Genomic DNA, 21,994 nt, shown 5'->3' on the forward strand with positions numbered 1-21,994 from the left:
CTGATACCAAACAGGCTGCTCGACCAACGTGATGATCAGTGAGGCAGGTCGTTACCGTAGTAACCCACATCACAGCACAGCTGTTCTGTAGTTTTAGACAAAGAACAACTCTGTGGCGTTTTCTCTCTTTTCCTCTTTCAGCTTCTTCTCCTCAGTGAAAGCAGCTGAAACAGTTTTCCGTGACGCTCCGTGCAGATGAAGCCGGACACGGTGAGTAACTTTAATGTTTCACCGCCCGCTCGCCCTGCCCGCCTCTTCATCACAGCTCAGAGGGTTTCTGGCTCGGACCCAACGCGCCGTGAAATGAACTCGTGTAGAACAGAAGCAACACGCACTGTTATCAGCTTTTATCTCGCCAGCTTTAATTCTCAGCCAGACTTCATGATTGGTGAATTAAAGGCACACAGTGATGCAGAGCACACAAAGTGGAAACGTGTGGGACGGCCATGGTGGGCCTAACAGACTGTACATGAAGGATGGACACCACCTCTGAGCTGAGAGTTCATCTTTGCTTTTTCAAAGCTTCAAACCAAAATACGAGCAGATGGTAAACTTTGCTGAAAAGTGGGCTCCACAGATGTTTGAGCTTTCCTTACTTCAGCTCTCCGTCAGCTGCTCTTCTGTGATTGATGTCTCCGTGATCGTTTCCTCCTCTGCTGTCGGTCTGCTCACTCGAACTCTTCTCTCGTGTCACTAAACTGATTTTGTTGTTATTAAAGCCCAGGCGCGGCTCCTCTCTGGGATAATGAAGACCAGTTTGGTGGCTGCTGGAAACATTAGATATGAGGAAAGTGGATGCAGATGACTTCCCTGATTTCTGATCCAGGAAAACGTCCGGGCTCTTTCAGGCCACACTGGCTCACATTTCTTCTTTTATTTCCACTGAAAGTGAAATCCCATCTGGGGCTGCAGCTACGTACTGACCCGGTGATGGAAACAGATCACATCAAATATCATTGATTAGAAATCTAAAAAGGAGCCAAGAATCCTTTTAAAACAGGAAGTCAGAGCTCACCTCTCTCAGCAGCTGTTCAGACGTTTGGAGGCGCTGAACAAAGCCCGAGGACTGAAACAGTAAAGCTCTCACAAACAGCCGGACAAACACTCCCACTGGAGGCTTTGCTGTGCTTAGTTTGTCTACATGTGGGGAAAACATCCAAAAATCCAACATCACACATCAGACACTAAAAATCCCACAAACATAAATCTGTTACGATCTCGTGCTGTTAAAGAGAAATATTTCTTTGGCAAACAGCCGCAGCACAGACCGAGCTGCACGTCTGCACCCTGCATGGACGTCTTCGTCTTTCTGCACTCCTTCCTGGCTGAAGAACTTTTGCTGTTATCTATTACAGCTCAAAATGATGGAGCCTTTGGAGACGGACACGCCCGTGAGACAGAGACATAAAGCTGGTGACCTTAGTTCACCTGCTTGCTAACAGCAAAATAATACCTGAGGGAAGATGTCAGATCAATAACCGTACTAACGATATGATATAAACTTATCTGAAGCAACTTGTATGTTTCATTCAGGCTACGTCCACACTAACACGTTTGCGTTTGAAAACGCATCTTTCTCTCGCGTTTTCAAAACGCTCCCCATAGCGGATACATTTGAAAACGGTGTCTTCGCATCGCAGTGTGGACAGCGACCCCGGAGCCTTTCAGAAACGATGATGCAGTCATGTGACCAATGAAACTAAGATAGCGGAGGGCATTATACAGCAGTTGTTTGACAGCCCTGTTAAAGATTAATATCAGTCTGTAGATGCTCCAGAGAGCTCTTCTTCAAATTCTTTAACTCTCACTCGCTTTTGCAACTTTGGACTTTTGTGTTACTCGCAGCAACAACTGCACCTCATTGTGAGTCCGTTTAAAAAACTCGCTGCTTTTCCTCCACATTCTGCTGCAACGTTTCAAAGACCCGAAGTAAATAAACGGCAGACAGAAATGAGGCAGGCTGAATCTTCTTGCGTTTCACGTAAGCGTTTACGGCCGTTTCAATGTGGATGAACAACTGCTCGTAAACCACTGAAAATGAGTGTAGACGTTTTCAGATGTATCCAGATTAGTGTAGACGTAGCCTTAAAGGTGAATGATGTGCAGGATCTAATGCTGACACATCACAGCTACAAACACCTGAAGACGGCTCACAGGTGGTTTGCTTAGTTTAGTTCAGCCACTGATTTTCACACCTTTGGGCTCAAAGGAAGATTTTTAACCTTTGAAAGGATGAAAGGCAGCTGGGTGACGCCCACATTATGACTGGCCTGAGGCAGCGCTGCTAACAGGAGGTGGCAGCAGAAAAAGGCTTTCAGGTGTGCAGCATTTCTTCAGATCAGGTCCATCATGTGTGCGTCACCATCCAGTTTGTTTTAATGAGTTCTGATTAACACAGCGGTCTTCTCGGGTGTCTGGACCTCCTGCACCGCTTCATCAATTTCAATAAATGAAAAGTTGTGTAGACAGGGTGAAATAAAACGCCTCCTCTGATCTGCTGTGAAATAAAACTGTGAACAAGACAAACCGGCGTGTTGCCAGAAGGAGAATATGAACTTAAAGCAGCAGCTTAAGCAGCTTTGCATGCCGGCAGCACAAACACAGCGTGTGGCCCAGTGTTTAGCAGCACCACGGTCGGTGTGCTGCTCAACTTAAATACCCACAAGTCTGTGCTTCCACCACAGGGAGGCCTGTGGTGTTTGATATGACAGGAAGGAGATCAGCGTTTGAATCTGCAGCACACATCATGCTCTCCGCTCTGCTTTCCAGTAAAGTCTCTGGAGCGTTTTCAGCGTGAAGTTTGGAGCTTTTGGTTTTTTGTTTTGTTAAAGAAGTGAAAGAGTGGAAAGCTGCCAGGCTGAGCAGAGCTCTGGAAGCTCTCCAGCTGAGTCCTCTCCATACAGCTGCTGTGGTGACACGTCCAGGAAGCCGACTGCAGTGGAATTAAAACACGCCAGGGACGCATCAGCAGCTCGCTCACATTTCTACACCTGTAACATGAGGCCTCAGGCGCCTGATGAAAGAAGCTGCAGGGATTCAGTTTGTTAGCCTGGAATCGTCTCTCTGGGGCTCCGAGTTAAAAGAGTCAAACAAAGGAGTTTCCTGCCAGAAGGACCGACTCCCAGCTCGGAGATCTGTGAGTGGACAGTCTGGGCGGTTAGTGTCACAAGCTCTTAACATGAGGTCATCAAGTTTGCAGATACATGCATGACAGCTTTCCACAGTTGGTGCATATCTGGCATCAAGCCGGCACTGCTGGCTGACTTCTGGCATGATAAGATGTATTTCATCCAGATGTGGGCCAGGCCTGGCATAGATGGCACTGTCTATGTGATGGCATGCCACATCTGGCCCGATTATGGTTTGGTTTATGTGGCCCAGGCTCATAGAAAACAGGTCTGGCCTGGATCCGGCATCAAGCTGGCACTTCTGACTGACTGGTGTCATGGCAGAGTGTATGTCAACCAGATGTGCGCCAGGTCTGGCAATGAGGCACTATTTATGTTCCCATTTTCCTATTTGAGTTAGAAGACCCAAATGCCATGTTGCAATACTATACTGCTATGGTAGCTAATGTTTCAAATGCAGGTTTGACAGGTTTGTGAGTTCACACTTTATCCAAACCTAGTGAGGGTTTACTCAGGTTCACCACTCGGTGGCTGTAGCTCAGGAGGAAGAGCAGGTCACCTACTGATCGAAAGGTTAGTGGTTCGATCCCTGCCTCCTCCAGTCTGCATGTCAAGAGTATGAATGTAGTTAGGAAGCACTCAGTTTAGAGAAAGTGTGTGATTAGGTTAATATGACATGTTGCATCGAGCACTATGAGTAATCTGGGTGAGTAGAAAAGCACTATATAAGAATCAGTCCATTCACTCTCTGAACAGAGTTTCATCATGTTACTTTTGCACTATTATATTCTGGCACATGTTGTTATTACATGGCTTGATTAAGGTACACATTAGGCTGACATCTGGGCCAGCACAGGTCCAGCAGTGAGTCTGCAGCTGGCCTTGTGCTGGCCCATGTGTGGGCCACCTCTGGAAACCAGATCTGGGCCACCAAAGGGCCGTCATTCTTTGCAGTGTGTGGGCCATGTGTAAGCACATTGTGTGGGCCATACCCATTTTGCTAGGTTACTATAGTAACAGACCTTCCAAAAAGTCTGAGCCCAGGTTTGGTGGGAGAAATTCAAGGATTTTTACTGGATGTTGCATAGTAGTAATGAGCGGGTGTCTGTGACTGCTGAGGCTCATATTGGTCTTGTTAAACAAAGAAACTTCCCGGAGGCCTCAGCAGGTCACAAATGTCTTCTTCACTAAGACATTTGACCAAACTATCAGTACATTTTCCAAAATCTGTTATTTTAATACAACATGAAACAGTACATTGTATTTTGTGAGACAGACGTTCTGTACAAACCAAACACACTTTGGATGGATGATATATGTTTTATTGGTATCTGTCTTTGGAACCTGAAAACAGTCGACAACGGGACAAAAACATGTCAAATTAACCATTAAAAACCTTTAAAAGAGGCCAAGAGTCGTTCATTCAGCTGTGAATCAAACATCATTAGTCATATGTTACATTGTATCTCAGCATTTATCATTCAAACACATTTATTTTCTACAGTTTCTCTTCAAATGAGAGAGCTTCTTTTGAAAAATCTCACTGAGACTAACCAGTTACGTAAAAGGATAATAAATCTGCGAGGATCTGCCCACACTGGATCCCTGGTTCTGTGACGAGAAGAAACGTGAGGCGTCGCTGAATGTTTCCACGCTCGCTGTGACCCAATCAGACGTTCCCAGACGAGCACCTGGACACTCGTGAGCTAAAGGTGATGGATGCAGCTCAAGTTGTTCCACAGCAAACCAGTTCTTAGGTCAAAGTTCTCTTTGTTGGAGGCAAAGGTGGACCTTTCCTGAACTCCACCTTAAGTTCTGGTTAAATTTTACAAACTGGGTAGGATGAAACGTCCGTCACTGGCAGCGAGAACACCGTGACTTTTGTGTGTGTGTGTCTAAAACTGTTCATCGTGATAGAGTTCGATGCACACTGAGGCCAAAAGTCTCACTGCTGTGTCTCTTTGAGATGGGACCTGCTGACGGAGTCACTTACACTCAGAGTGGCTCAAACTGTGGTTCTGGACCCAAAATGTGTCAGTGGACGAGTCTTTTCCCATCAGTGAGTGGCCAGTCTTACCTGGGCTCTCTGGCCATGAAGAGACCCGTTGATAGTTTTAAAACATTCTCTGGTTTTCTGAGATGCTCCGCCCACATCGACCTTCTCATTACAGCTCAAAAGTTCAGCGCAGTGTGGGCGTGGCCTTTTCCCTCCCATGCCTCTCCGCTTTCATCTGAAGCCCCTCCCTCCTGGATGAGGCGCTTCAGGACACTGAAGAGGCGCTGATGGACGCCCCTGCCTCCTCCTCCTCCTCCTCCACCACCACCACCTCCATCCTCCTCTGACTCCTCCACGCCCCCTTCAGTCGCTGAACACTCCTGCAGAGCTCGCTGCAGCTCCACCTGATGGAAAAAGACAATTTCAACACCAACATCACGTCTTAAACTCTCTAATCCACAAAACTCAGGACTTTAACTGCTGTCCTACATTAGATAATTTGCAGTTCATCAGTGTTTGCAGGAAAGCTGGGATTAAAGTCGGCTCGGAGTCGGATTTGATCGCTGAAACCAAATTATTATCCCTCCATCACTGGAATTCCCGAATGATGCTGGTGCCAGTTTCCCTTTCACGTTGGAGCTTCCTGGCTGAGGTTGTATTAAAATTATCTCTGAATCTACAGAAACACTACTGGCTGCTTTGATTGACAGGAGTCCTCCACATGTAACTGTAATTAACCCGGACCTCTGCACTGTGGATGTGCTGGAGCATTTTTAATGGCTTGGTGTGGAGCTGAGAAGGTTCACAGACACAGGAGGACATGCTGGTGTGACAGAGCAGGATGCTGGCGTGGGGTGAGATGGACCTCTGAAGATGTTTTCAAATACATTACCTGCAGAGGGAGCGCTGCTTTGGCCCCAAGCAGCGTGGGAGAAAACCACGGTCTAAAAATCTTCTCACAGATCACCTGAAGACGAAGAGGAAAAAGTCACAAATCACACATCGGACTCTCGAATTAGATGAAAAAGAAGAAGAAGAAGAAATCTGCAAAAAAAAGGGGAAAGCTTCCAAGTAAAGAAAAGTGAAGAAGAAGAAGAAGAAGAGCGCATCAGGAGAGGTAATCACAGAGGAGGAGGAGCAGTGAGTCTGAGCAGCACCTGATTGGTTCATCAGTATGCAGACGACATCACACACACACACACACACACACACACACACACACACACACACACACACACACACACAATGACTTCTTTCTCTCCGGAGATGATTGGCAGGTTGAGGGTCATTGCTGGGTGCGCCCAAGAGACACCTGTGGAGCCTCACTTTGGCCAATGGCAGAGCAGCATGTTGTCAGCATGTCATCATCACTCATCTTCATCTTCTCCTTTCTTCTTCGTCTCTTTGTTCTTCGCCTCCTTTCCTCAGTTTTGGTTCAGTTGTCAGTTCATCTGTTTTTTCTCCTCTTTTGTGTCTTTGTTCCTTTTTCTTCATCACCTGAACTCTTTCCCACTTCCTTCCTCTCTGCTCCGACTTACTCTTATTTATGGTGATAATTGATTTTGTTCTGTCTCTGGTTTCTGTTACTTTCCTTTAAATTTCAGCTTCCTGTCCTCTCTCCTGGGATCCATCCACTCCGTTAGTTTCTAAGGTTCCCGCCTCAGACGCCGCCGTGTTTGCGCCTCCGGTCGTCACCTGTTAGAGAAACAGTTTCCGTCCGTCTCATATTTAAACGTCCTCTTTTGGTGGATGAATGCAGGTATCACGTATCACGAGTCATGTGATACGGGGCGATGAGAGTCCGTCCTGGTGTTGTCACGGCGATGGCGATGGTGACAGAAACGTCGGCTCAGCTTCTGGTGTCCTTTGTCCTCTGAGTTTGACGGGCTGATGAGTCAAAACAACTTCAAGCTAACAACGATCATCATAATACTACTACTGCTAACAATGTAATGTAATGTAATATAATGTAATATAATAATATAATATAATGTAATATAATAATATAATATAATGTAATGTAATGTAATATAATGTAATATAATAATATAATATAATGTAATATAATGTAATATAATAATATAATATAATGTAATATAATAATATAATATAATGTAATATAATAATATAATATAATGTAATATAATGTAATGTAATATAATGTAATATAATATAATGTAATGTAATATAATGTAATGTAATATAATATAATGTAATGTAATATAATATAATGTAATGTAATATAATGTAATATAATATAATGTAATATAATGTAATATAATATAATGTAATGTAATATAATGTAATATAATATAATGTAACATAATATAATGTAATATAATATAATAAAATAATATAATGTAATATAATGTAATGTAATATATAATGTAATGTAATGTAATGTAATATAATGTAATATAATATAATGTAATATAATGTAATGTAATATAATATAATGTAATATAATGTAATGTAATATAATATAATGTAATATAATATAATGTAATATAATGTAATGTAATATAATGTAATATAATGTAATGTAATATAATATAATGTAATATAATGTAATATAATGTAATATAATATAATGTAATATAATATAATGTAATATAATATAATAAAATAATATAATGTAATATAATGTAATGTAATATAATAATGTAATGTAATATAATGTAATGTAATATAATGTAATATAATGTAATGTAATATAATGTAATGTAATATAATATAATGTAATGTAATGTAATATAATATAATGTAATGTAATATAATGTAATGTAATGTAATGTAATATTAGAATTGGCTTTAATTTTGTGATTATAATTTAATTTAAAAACAATTTAAAGGTAAAAGTAATTTATTAAAAGTAATTGTAAATGATTTAGAGAAATTCTCTAAGTTGTTTCACTTTAACATTATAAATAATAAAAATACTCTCCTAACATCTTCAGTTTAATAATAAAACAATTTTGAACAGCAATGAAACAACAATAACAACAATAATCATAATTCTGTAAATAAGTAAAGAAAGAGAGGAACCACAGCACAGAAACTGCTGGAATAATAAAGATGACAAATATTTTAATGTGAGCCTAAATCATGACTTCGTGCTGTAACTAATTTTGTGTTTTTGTTTCCAAGCAGATGACAAATGTAACTTTTTTCCATATTTAGAGAATAAAAATGTGTCTAATGTGAAGCTGCAGAGCGATGAGCCAGAAACTCCAAATTTATGCAGAAGTTTAGATTTAAAAATGGACTTTTGATGTGAAATACAATCAGATGAAATATTAAGAACATAAATATTTTACTCCCATCAGAGGATCTCAGATGTGAGAGCAAAGGTCACGGCCCCCACACCTCACCGCTCTTTAACAATCATAAACAATAAAAAAGTGAATAAATTCATAATTAAGTTCATAATTAAAGTAATAAACTGCATGAATCTGACATATAGATAAATTGTGTCGACTCTTCAGGTTTAATTTGATACAGAAATAAAATCGACAGAAATGAAAATGAATTTTTCAGTATAAAACTTTTCACTTTTTTCTTTAAAAGTTATTTTATTGATCAAATATACAAAATGCATTTAAAAAAGAGAGAAAATCGTTTCCTCAGCAGCAGTGAGCCTGCAGACAAAATCACCTGCACAGGTAAATAAACAGGTTGAAACTCTGCCTGTCAGCAGGATCAGGCCGGTCAGTAATTATCATTTTTCCACACGTGTAATTAGACGTTGTGGACGATCGACGGTGGAAGAGGAGAAACAGACCAACCCTGTAATTTTCTGCAGAGCGAGCCGACGGCTCAGCGCTCGCGCCGAGGAATGAAAAACATCCACACAGGTGGACAAAGACTCGGAGAGGAACAAAGACACTTTTAATTTTAGACGCTTTTGTTTCTCAGAGTTCTGCTTAATTATACAAAATGATTTTTATTTATTATAAAACTTTCTCCTTTTAGCCAGTTTATTTCCTCTGCAGACTGAAAGTTTTATTACTCACTATTATTTTACAAAAAACACAAAACTCGTCTAAAACCTGATCATTTTGTACAGTAAATAGATAAACATAAATAGATACATACGTAATAATAATAATAATAATTTCATAGGAGGGAAAAATAAAAGAGTTAAAGTGTTAAACTGAACGGACTTTGATGGTTTAGTCATGTGACCGCTGCATTTGAGAGAATAAAATCACACCAAATTAAAGTGTCACAATAAAACACATTTTCAGCAGATTTTTACAAAATAAAAGCTCAAAGCTGAAAGTGTCACAGTGAGGTCACAGGGCCTCGCTTACCTGCAGGTTGCTGTTGCTGCGGCGCGGGCTGCACCTGCGTTTGCTCAGGTTACACCTGGACGAGCAGTCGAAGAAGTTGCAGTCGTCGTCGCTGCTGCAGTTCTGTTCCAGGATGTCCCTCATCTTCGGCTCGAAGAACGCCATGTCCACGTCGATCGCCACCACCTGCAGGACACACCAGAGGACACCCGCCCTGTGTGAGCCCATGCTGCAGGATTATCCACACCTTATATTTTCAAAGGTGCAAAACATGACACACAGCCTGGATGTGCTCACGCCATCCCAGCACGCTACATAAATAAAAAAACGTGTCCCACATGATGAGCTCAGATCTGCCTGAAATTCTGCCCTCGAGCTCAGAAACCTTCAGGTGCTGCGGCTCTATGAACACGGACTCTGTGGGCTGAACACAAACACAGTGAGGCCTGAAGTTCTTCAGATATTTGGATGTGTGAGCTGTAACGGCAGATTTGGAGCTCTGTAGAAACCAAAAACTGAAGATGCATGAAGTGAAATCCTGCCGTAACAATCTGTGACGGATGCACAGAAAGTGTTTCAAAGCTCAGACTGAAAGGAATGAATTAAATCAGCATCACAAAGGTTTTATAATAACAGAAAACAGGTGGTGTTAGGGTTCATTTAAATGTTTACACGTCATGAAATTATTATAACATTTTAAACTAATCAGAATTTTAATTTGCTACAAAAGAGACGAGAATCCAATAAAAATGAGCCACTGACAATTTTCACTCCACTACATTCGATCCAGTTTTTAGGACATGGAATCAAAATAAAAGAAAGCTTCTGATAAATTTCTAAACTACAAAAAGACGCTTTTCGTCTTTATTATTCAAATGAGACTTTACAGAGATTCTTTTGTGCGGAGGAAAAGTGAAAGGAGTTTTAAAGGCCAAATGTCCCCCAGCAGTAAAATATGAAAACATGTTTTTCAGATTTTTCAGATGAGTGATAAAAATCTCACACAGTTTAAATGTGTGTGTGGGCCTCCGGTCACTCCACCGCTCAAAGCACGTTTACTGCAGTGAGTGTTTTTCATCGTCTCAAACTCACATCTTTCTCTCCTGAGCTTGTGAGATTTTTCTTTCATATTTATGACGTCAAACTGAAGTTTGGAGGGTTTTCTTGGAGTAACAATCTGCCGGTCTGTATTATTTAAATCAGCCCTGATGCAGGAGAGACGCACTGACAGGACGCTCGTTTGCTTCTGGCCCGACAGAGATGAAGATCTTCCACAGGCAGTTTCATTTTTTTTACAAACAGCTTTGATCATCTGGAACTATTTTCTGCGGTGGATTAATCGTCACGCCGTGCGGTGTGTGTTGATGTCCTGGATTATATTACCAGTTTGTAAGCAGCAGCGTGTCTCTGTGGCACAGAGCCTGGCAGTGCTCGGGAGGTCTGCTGGGAATAATCTGCAGATAAAAATCTCTTTAACCAGATGAAATGACTCCACTCACACCTGGAGTAAACGAGCGCAGGCTGCACGGTGGTTTTACGGTGCTGGCATTATTAAGTGAGGGCAGTTAAACATGTTCCATGTCAGCACTTTGACAGGAAAAACATTAATCCTGCAAAACCGGGAGAACAATTGTGAGCCTCTGCTTTACTTGACTTTTGTTGGCGCTACAAACGCCTCATTTTTTTCCCTTTAACTGCTCATTTTCCAGCGATCAGGGGCTGAACAATGAGAGATAAAATAGCTTAGGCTGAGCTGTGATTGTTGGCTGGAGTCCAGCGCCGACCTGAAGTGCTGCTGATTTAACGACAAACCATAAAAGCTTCAGATAACGCTGAGAAAACAAACCCTGCTCGGTTCCCTCCATCCAGACGCTCCGGCTCTGATTTATGACCGCAGGAAAAACACCAAAGTCCACTTCTCATTCTAGAGTAAGCAAGCTTATACTTTTAATTTTAACATTACAGATATTAATAAAGACGGATGAGAAGTTTGATCACGGGGTGATTAATGGGGACTTGGAGATGAGGACGTCTGGCTCCAGCTCATGGAAAACTTTATTTTTAGTCTTTCGTGTGACTGATGGGCCGAGGATCCATCAGAGGTGACAGCCGCTGGATTTGACTCCAGGCACGAGAACAAAGACGCTGAGATTATTTCATCTTTCTCAGAGTTCGGGGATCTTGTTGGGTTTGAGGGTTGAATGAATGAACAGTCCAAAAACTCCACCCTCCAAGGTCTCCGTGTCCTCGTTCATATCTGGACTGCTTCCAGGCTGGTGCCCGTTCCTGGAAATCCCCTCTGATTGTTTCCCTCAGTGAGGCTGTGAGGCACGACCTCCACCCTGGACTTTATTTCAATGGTGTCCGTCAAGTTGCAGGGCGGTAAATCTCAGCCTTCATACAGGAACAGACTGCCGCACACTGCATCAGTGTGCTCTAAAATCATTGGCCTGCCTGTCAGAACTCTGACAGGTTTTCAGCCAACAGGCCCTCAGACAGGCAGCCAAAATCATCAACAACCCCTCTCACATTCTTCACCCCACATTTCAATGCCTCCCCTCTGGGCGACGCCTCTGCTGCATTTCCTGCAGGACTGAGAGGAGGAGGAGCGCCACCATTGTCCCCAAAGCAGCTCTGCTTTTTAACTCCTGCCGATAAGAACATTTCCCACACCAGAAACATAAACTAGTCTGTTTTTACACTGCTGACACTTTACTCACTTACAGTTATTTATTCACCTTTCAGTCACTTTTGTGTATATACTGTATATTCTGTGTATCTTAATTGCCCCTTGGGGATAAATAAAGTCTTTCTGATTCTGATAATGTGCGTGAACGTCCTCACAAAGACAGAAGTACCCAGGTGTGTGTTTGCACAATGACCTTCTCTCCCCAGCAGCAGCGTCACATCTTCTTCCTTTAGCTAAAAAAATATCTGTTCAAGAAAAACCTCACGTAATCCGCCGTCCAGCATCTGATTTCCATCTTTGCTCTAATAGCTTTCTAAAAACACGTCCCTTTTATCTCTTTTCTCCCAGCTCCCTGCTCTGCTTTCATCCTTCTTACGTTCATTATATCCTCAGCCAGCATTAAAGCCATTCAGCCCTCCTCCGTGGTTTCTGAGTCACTGCAAAGACAAAGCAGAGTGAGCGTGTTCAAAGTCACACCTGAGGACTTACCGTGAGGTCCTTCCTGATGGCAAAGTTCTCCGGTTTGATGTCGCAGAGGTGTAGCTTGTGGGTGAAGTCATTGTCAAAGTGCCACACCATGTCCAGGAAGCTCAGCGCGATGCGGTGCATCATCTCTCGGGCCTTCCACCTGGCTCGGTCTCCGCCTTCACCCTGATCCTGAACCTCAGAAATGGCCACGTCATCCAGGGAAAAGATGTTCTGGTCCCAGGCGTGCCCGGCTGAGAGGTACTCCACAGCGTAGAAGTGACCACAGGAGCCCAGCACCTTGGCCACGTGGGTGCTGAGGTCCTGCAGGACTCTGGAGACCAGAGGGAACAGAAAGCAGATACAATGAGGCCAAAGTGATGTCACAGGAAGTCATCATCAGGACAAACATGGAGACAATAAGCTGAAAACTGATAAAACAAGTGTCTTTACTCAGAAGAAGGTTTAAGCTCCAGAGAAGAGTCCGTACTGGATCTGTTACACTGATCTGTGGACCAGACTCTACCAGAGATATCATGAAGTCTTTCTTCATAACTAAACTCTGAGGTGTTCTGGCAGTATCGGGATGGATGGACACATGGATGGATGGAGGAAGTTGGATAGATGGATGGATGGCCACATGTTGGATCGATGGATGTATGGATGCATGGATGGATAGATGGCCTGTATTTATATATAGCGCTTTACTAGTCCCTAAGGACTCCAAAGCGCATCCAGTCATCCACCCATTCACATACTGGTGATGGCAGCTACATTGTAGCCACAGCCACCCTGGGGCGCACTGACAGACGCGAGGCTGCCGGACACTGGCGCCACCGGGCCCTCTGACCACCACCAGTAGGCTACGGGTGAAGTGTCTTGCCCAAGGACACAATGACCGAGACTGTCGGAGCCGGGGCTTGAACCGGCAACCTTCCAATTACAAGGCGACCTCCCAACTCTTGAGCCACAATCGACCCACATGAATTGATGTTGGATGTATGGATGGATTAATGGATGGATGGATGGATGGACACATGTTGGATTGATGGATGGAGGAAGTTGGATAGATAGATGGACAGATGTTGGTTGGATGGATGCATGGATGTGCAACCTCGCTCATCTGTGCTTTTGTACCCCTTCACAGTCGCGGTCTGTGCACACAGAGGTTTGCACGTTTCCAGCAGTGGATCCGTCTTTGTGGACCGAGCAGTTTTGGTTCGTTACCTTCTGGTAACTTGAGTTCTTGAACTTGAAGGAATCATCACGGATGAAAATCTGGAGACCACACAGGTGTTTTTATCTGATCTCGTTTATGAGCCATTACTTTACTCCCTGTCTGTTTGGGGGCATGCTGACTGTCGTCTACTCCAGGAAATACAGCAGCGTGTCCTTCACACAGGCTTCCTTCAGTAAAACTAAACTAACCCACTAAGCTGTAACAGCCTCGGCTGTCTAACCACGCACCTCTGTCTCCTCCCTCCTGCTCAGTGAAGGTGAACAGAGCTCAGACACCAAAACACTTGAGTGTGAACACATTAGTACCAGTGATGTAAAATAATGCTCTCTATAAAACAGCCGGTGATGAATGGGTTCTTCTTCAGGTGGGGATAAAATGTGGAAAAGACTTTTAATCAGCTGCAGCTCGATGAGAGCTGATATCAGACTCTGTGGTGTCTCCAGCTCCTCTGTTGTGTCTGACCTGCAGAGCTCCACATTCACACAGCTGCTTTCCTCCATTTGTCACTGCAGCAGCACAGGTCACCTCCACTCACTGCTTTTACTTTTGGATGCCAGCCTGCCGGTGTCTGAACGTCTCTCAGACTGAAGCTAATTTCACTCGTTTTCTTTTGTTCTCCAGTTGTGCTCATGAAAAATCAGACATTTTAAAAGTGAAACGTGAACAAAGAAGCCAGGACTAAAACGTTTTTTAAATATTCTTTTGGTCATTTTTCTTTAGGGTTAAAACTCAGAGACAAAACATGACATATTTCAGCTGCTTCACAGGAAAAATCACAAAATGTTTTACTTTGAAAGTAAACTTTGTCAGTAAAAATGGAGGTCCTGTCTGTGCTGCCAGGTTCTCAGGTAAACCGCTGAACCTCGAACTCGATTTAAACCCTCGATTAAACAGGCGAGCATCGATCTTCAATAAATGCATCTGTTTATTGGAGCATCTCAGAACCTCAGGAAGAGTCAAACATACTGACACCATCCAAATCCTCCACCTGTTCAGGGTTTACCTGAGGAAGGTGTACTCCTCCTGCTGCAGCAGGGCCCAGAGCGAGGCCAGCTCCGCTCTTGAGTAACTCATCTCTCTGTTTTTCAGCTTTTTGCCCAAAAGTCTGGCCAGGGAGCTGTTGTTCACTCCTCCTCCTCTGTCTGCATCCTCGTTCTCCTCAGCCAGCCCCAGGGAGTTTCGTACCTGAGGTGACAGGAAGTGAAGTTTGACTCATAGAAACTTTGACTCGTCAGCACCAAACTGAAGCCGCTTACCTCCAGAGTGGCGTAAAAGACGACATCGAGCGGGGAGAGCTCTTCGGCTGCGTCCTGTGGGGGCGAGGACAAGCAGGAGAGTTATTTTAAAACAAGCCGCCCTTCCGGAGCGAGTGGGCACGAGGGTGGTGACATCACCTGGTAGTCCAGAATTCCCAGAGGCTCGTAGGAGGAGAAGTTCTCCAGCTTGGACTTGAGGATGATGGGGCTTCCTCTCCAGCGCGCCTCGATCACCTTCTTCCCGTTCTCGTAGTAGAGGCAGCGTTTGTACTCGACCAGGCCGAGCACGCACAGGTCCTCGCACATGTCGCCCGTCACCGAGCCCTCGCTGAACTCCAGACACTGAGACACAGAGCAGAGGTCAAAGGTCACTCGGCAACATCTTTTCATTCAGTCTGATAATGTTCCTTTCAGCAGCTCCGCAGTTCCCCTGCAGCGAGCACGCAAAACATTAAAAACCAGCTGTCAGCAGGTTTTACAATGAAAATATTAAAACCCTGAATATTTATTCATGTTAACTAATACTTTCATTTATTCATGAACTTAAATTTATGACTTTAATCTCAGAAAACACAAGATTTGTTTCTGCTCTCTTAGAAAATCTAATTTTTCCTCAAATATTTATGACTTTAATCACACATGGTGTCATATTTTGTCCTAATAACTTCTCAAATATTCTGAGCTTCAGCTTTACTTCAACTTTCTGCTGTAGGATTTCAAAGTAATCTGACTGAACTGTGATGATGGGCGAGAAGTGATGACAACAGTCTAAAGTTTGGTCATTAGTTGACTTTAAAGACCAGGTAGCTCCATGCCCTCCTGGGTTTTAAATGCACCTTAGAACACATATGCATCAACACTACAATGAGCGGGTGGAGGGAGGTTTGGAGTCTTCTCTCACCCCCGTTCTCTGCGACCTGCTGGAGCGGGGGGGCTAGGAGGAGGAGTTGGCCGTCCGACTGCGGTCTGGAGTGTGGGGCCTCCCTGCTGCTGCGGAGTCGGGGCGGTTTGCCTCCCCCCACCGCAGGGAAAAGGGTAACACCACCTGGGTCTGGGTGCAGTTCCCCCCTCCAGGGGCGGGGGCACCTAGACCCGGTTTGTAGAGTACGCTTGGGGAGTGTGATCGTGTGTACAACGTCTCTTTATGTCTGTCTCCACGTTGGTTGAGTGTGGAGTAAGTGCATATGAGAGCATGAGGGTGGGAATGGATGTTTGTGTCTGTGTGTGCCTGTATGTCTGTGTCTATATGTCAGGTTGGGTGTCAGGCGCCACCTCTCTGGGGACATCTCAGGCCCTCCAAGGTTTGGAGGCCTATCTCCCCCTACCACCACTTCCCCTGCCAGTGGCGGACCCCCTCAGACATCGGTGCGTTGGTGGTTCTTTGTGTCTGGGGATGGGCGTCCAGGTACACACCGGCTCACTCCTTGGCGGCCGCTTATCGGGGCCTGGAGCCTGGGGCTCGCTCGGGCCACTTCGGAGGTGGGGTGCCCCCGGCCTCTCGTCCTGGGGCTCGGTCACTCAGGCACGGCTGGCTGCCAGCGGAGCTCACGGGCGCGTCACTGCAACTCCCCCTGGCTTCTGCTCCGCGGCTGCTGAGTGAGCCCTCATCTGGGACTCTCCTCAGCTCTTTCTGGGACAGTGGCGCGGCTGCCCCTCTGTTGGTCTTCCTTGGTCTCTTGTGTTCTGGGGGCCTCTGGATGTCTGGAGTTTTGATCTCCTCCACACCTGCTTCACGCCCTGGAGGACGGGGCTGTGGCCCCCCCACACCCTCTAGCAGATCATTACATGAAGGAACCTTTTAAAAAAACAAAAAACAAGCGCGTCCATGCTCACAGGTGTACACACGGGTGATCACACCCACAAACTACACCCTTTTTGGCTCCTACCTCAAAGCACACTGTGTTCTGTTGATCTTATGTGCTGCACAGTAATGTTTAATATTTAGTATTTACTGTCATATTCCCATATATCATTGTGATGCTGTTTATTCTATTACTCTTGTTCTCTTCTGCTTGTTTTCTTTTTTCTTTCTCAGCAGGTGATCCAGGTGATTGATATATGCATTTTTTTTCTCTGCCCGTTCTGTTGGTTTTTGTCTTTTGCCCTTCTCCCCCGTCCCTCTTCTCAGCTGTTTCTCTTTCCCTCTTTCTTTCTCCCCTTCTTTCCCCCAGTCAAGTCTGTCCCGTATTCAGTAAGTGAAAAAAAAAAAAAAAAAAAAAAAAAAAAAGACCAAAGAAAATAAAGTTCATGGCAGCAAATCACTGTTTTGCTCCTCATCTTCCCTCCAGCTCCTGATTTTCTTTTTCCTAATCTCTGAAACCCTGCAGGAGACGATCTCACATCTGAGTGAGAGAAATGAGTGCACACACACATGCACACACACACACACATGCACACACACACACACACACACACACATGCACACACACACACGCACACACACACACACACACATGCACACACACACACGCACACACACACACACACACACACGCACACACACATGCACACACACACACACGCACACACACACACACGCACACACACACACACACACGCACGCGCACACACACACATGCACACACACATGCACACACGCACACACACATGCACACACACACACACACATGCACACACACATGCACACACGCACACACACGCACACACACATGCACACACACACACACACATGCACACACGCACACACACGCACACACACACACACACACACACACACTGTGTCTGAGCAGCTCAGTGTCCGGAGGTGTGAGCGTCGGGTTGTTCTTCTCAGGGATTAGGCGGTTAATCCTCTCTGCTCACATTCCAACACAAGCATCAGTCGGTAAGAAGCTCAGAGGCCCAGACCGACTTCACAATCGCACACCTGCACCTGCCGCTGCCCGCCATGCCATAGCTCTTACTCTTACATTACCTGCGCTTTAAAACCCAACTTTAATAAATCAAATCCTCACATCACTTCGCACAGGGACGAGAAATTTATGCTCCCAGAGGAGCCACAATCAGAGACTCTCTGTTTAAGGCTTCTGCACGATGCTTCTGTCTGATACCTGTCAGTGACAAATTCATTTATTTTGATTTATAAACTCTTGGTCTTGCATATCTCCTGTGTTCCTCTCAATAAACAAAGATGTTTCCACCATGAAGTGATGCTTAAAATTCAACAGAAGTTGAAGTGAGGGATGCTCAGGAATAGTTAATAGTTATTTATCTCCTGCTGGACCACAGCGCTGTGCAGCTGAATAAAAAATAAAAGTATGAAAATGAAGCTGAGACAGTAACGTGAGTCGTGTTAGGGAGGCAGGAAGTGCAGGATACAGAAAAGCGGAGGACGAGATAGCGCAGGAGGACAGATAAGGCGGGCAGGTATGCAGACGGGTTAATTGGCCTGGGAGAGAGAGGCCCTGATAACGGCTGATGACAGCAGAGCGATGATGAACGAGCCTTCATCCTCTCAGCGTCCCACGGTTAACGTGATGAAGGGGAGAGTTTAGATAACGGGATGTTCAGCCCTTCGTCTGTTTCCTGACTCATAAACATCTGCACATGGTTCATAAATCCCGATGAGAGCGGATGGTGACGTCTCTGTGAGGTGCTTGGCTCAAAGTGACACTGAGCAGGCTGTTAGAGACTGGAGTCAGCTGCTTTCACACTGACCGTGGGAAAAGCAGCACTCACAGGGATTTAAAGGATGTGAAGCTTCCAGGAATAAAACCTCAGAGAAGACGGCCTTCATGCTGGATGGGAGTCGCTGACATTTTAGCTTTGAAATCTTTCTGCTTCAACACGCCAGAATTCAAAGGTGTCACTCAGTTTTAATATCACCAGAGATGGTTACTGCCCATTACAGTAATTACAATTACAGATTACATATAATTTAATTTTTGCTTGATGCATAAAGTTAAAAGATAACTAATAAAACAAATTTTAAAAAGAGACTTTTTCATTTGATTACATTTTGTATGATGGATTATGCAGAAAAAGTAGACTTGGGCTGAAAGATCTATCGCTTTATTACCTATTCAGGTTGTAAATCATGTTTTTAAAAGGTAACTAAGTAACTACTTACTTTTGAAAATAAGTAATCAGTAAAGTAACGGGATTACTTTTTGGTGGAAGTAATCAGTAATTAGTTGCTGATTATTTTTTTCAAGTAACTTGACCAACACTGAATATCACAACCACAAACTCTGAAGTCCACGAAAATGTACAAAACACTCAAAGCAAGCTGTGCTCAGACTATTTTCACATCACTCTTATTCCCAAAGATGATAGATGAATGGATGTTGGATGGATGGGTGGATGGATGGATGGATGGATGGATGGATGTATGTTGGATGGATGGGTGGATGGATGGATGGATGGATGGATGTTGGATGGATGGGTGGATGGATGGATGGATGGATGGATGGATGGACGGATGTTGGATGGATGGGTGGATTCATGGATGGGTGGATGGATGGATGGACGGATGTTGGATGGATGGATGGATTCATGGATGGGTGGATGGATGGATGGGTGGATGGATGGATGGGTGGAAGGATTAATGGATGATGGATGGATGGATGGATGGACATATGTTGGATGGATGGGTGGATGGATGGACGGATGTTGGATGGATGGAAGGATTCATGGATGGATGGATGGATGGATGGATGGATGGATGGAAGGATTAATGGATGGATGGATGGATGGATGGATGGATGGATGGATGTTGGATGGATCGATGGATTCATGGATGGGTGGATGGATGGGTGGATGGATGGGTGGATGGATGGATGGGTGGAAGGATTAATGGATGATGATGGATGGATGGATGAATGGATGGATGGATGGATTAATGGATGGATGGATGGGTGGATGCTGGATGGATTTTGCATGGATGGATGGATGTTGGATGGATGGATGGATGGATGGGTGGATGCTGGATGGATGGATGATGGATGAATTAATGGATGATCGATGGATGGATGTTGGATGGATGGATGGATGGATGGATGATGGATGAATTAATGGATGATAGATGGATGGATGTATGGATGGATGGATGATGGATGAATTAATGGATGATAGATGGATGGATGGATGGATGGATGGATGATGGATGAATTAATGGATGATAGATGGATGGATGGATGGATGGATGGACGGAGAGATGGATGGATGGATGGATGGATTAATGGATGATGGATGGATTAATGGATGATGGATGGATTAATGGATGTTGGATGGATGGATGGGTGGATGCTGGATGGATGGATGGATGGATGGACGGATGGATGATAGATGGATGGATGGATGGATGGACGGATGTATGGATGATGGATGGATTAATGGATGATGGATGGATGGATTAATGGATGTTGGATGGATGGATGGGTGGATGCTGGATGGATGGATGATGGATGAATTAATGGATGATAGATGGATAGATGGACGGATGGATGGACGGATGGACGGATGGATGGATGGATGGATGATGGATGGATGAATGGATGATGGATGGATGGATGGACGGATGGATTAATGGATGATGGATGGATTAATGGATGATGGATAGATGGATGGATGGATGGATGGACGGATAGATGGATGGATGGATGGATGATGGATGGATGGATTAATGGATGATGGATGGATGGATGGATGGATGGACGGATGGATGATGGATGGATGAATGGATGATGGATGGATGGATGGACGGATGGATGATGGATGGATGGATTAATGGATGATGGATGGATGGATGGATGGACGGATGGATTAATGGATGATGGATGGATGGATGGATGGACGGATGGATGATGGATGGATGGATTAATGGATGATGGATAGATGGATGGATGGATGGATGGACGGATAGATGGATGGATGGATGGATGATGGATGGATGGATTAATGGATGATGGATGGATGGATGGATGGACGGATGGATTAATGGATGATGGATAGATGGATGGATGGACGGATGGATGATGGATGGATGAATGGATGATGGATGGATGGATGGACGGATGGATTAATGGATGATGGATAGATGGATGGATGGATGGACGGATGGATGGATGGACGGATGGATTTTGCATGGATGGATGGATGTTGGATGGATGGATGGGTGGATGCTGGATGGATGGATGGATGGATGGATGGATGGATTTTGCATGGATGGATGGATGGATGGACGGATAAGATAAGATAAGATAAGATAAGATAAGATAAGATAACCTTTATTAGTCCCACACGTGGGAAATTTGTTTTGTCACAGCAGGAAGTGGACAGTGCAAAAGTTATGACGCAAAAATTAGAATACAATAAGAATAAATACAGTACACAGCTGTACAGAATAGAATAAAATAATATACTATATACAGTAGAATAAAATAGAATAAAAATATACAATAAGATAAAAATAGAATACGAATGCTATATACAACTGAGTAAAAATACAACGATGCCAGAAAGGATTATTGCACTTAGTGTTATTGCACATGTGTGGATGTGTGTGTTTGTTCAGTTAAAGTCTTTGTTGTGGAGTCTGACAGCAGTGGGGAGGAAAGACCTGCGAAATCTCTCCGTCCCACACCGTGGGTGCCGCAGTCTCCCACTGAAGGAGCTGCTCAGTGCTGTCACAGTCTGCTGCATGGGGTGGGAGACGTTGTCCAACAGCTTAGCCGCCATTCTCCTGTCACTCACCACCTCCACTGGGTCCAGAGGGCATCCTAGAACAGAGCTGGCCCTTCGGATCACCCTGTTCAGTCTCTTCCTGTCCCCAGCAGAGATGCTGCCGCCCCAGCAGACCACACCATAAAAGATAGCAGAAGCCACCACAGAGTCATAGAAGGTCTTCAGGAGTGGGCCCTCCACCCCAAACGACCTGAGTCTCCGCAGCAGGTACAGCCTGCTCTGCCCT

General features: G+C 44.4%; 2 protein-coding genes across 11 annotated transcripts in view; one reads left to right on the forward strand and one right to left on the reverse strand.

Annotated features, from left to right (window-relative positions):
* Window positions 1-21,994, forward strand: part of cidea (cell death inducing DFFA like effector a) — a 281,200-nt gene that overhangs the window by 193,219 nt on the left and 65,987 nt on the right. The gene's annotated exons all lie outside the window — the stretch shown is intronic.
* Window positions 4,416-21,994, reverse strand: part of dipk1c (divergent protein kinase domain 1C) — a 58,368-nt gene continuing 40,789 nt past the window's right edge. For 8 of the 10 annotated variants that reach the window (XM_076888648.1, XM_076888647.1, XM_076888645.1 and 5 more), the window contains 7 exons: window positions 15,205-15,408; window positions 15,067-15,120; window positions 14,814-14,995; window positions 12,583-12,904; window positions 9,438-9,602; window positions 6,017-6,091; window positions 4,416-5,528 (listed from right to left, as the gene is read on the reverse strand). In XM_076888648.1, the coding sequence (XP_076744763.1) occupies window positions 5,301-5,528; window positions 6,017-6,091; window positions 9,438-9,602; window positions 12,583-12,904; window positions 14,814-14,995; window positions 15,067-15,120; window positions 15,205-15,408 (1,230 nt within the window). In that variant the 3' untranslated portion in view covers window positions 4,416-5,300. The other 2 variants (XM_004572885.6, XM_076888651.1) reach the window with 2 other exon arrangements.

The sequence above is a fragment of the Maylandia zebra genome, linkage group LG9, assembly GCF_041146795.1.
Source record: "Maylandia zebra isolate NMK-2024a linkage group LG9, Mzebra_GT3a, whole genome shotgun sequence".
Taxonomy (NCBI): Eukaryota; Metazoa; Chordata; class Actinopteri; order Cichliformes; family Cichlidae; genus Maylandia; species Maylandia zebra.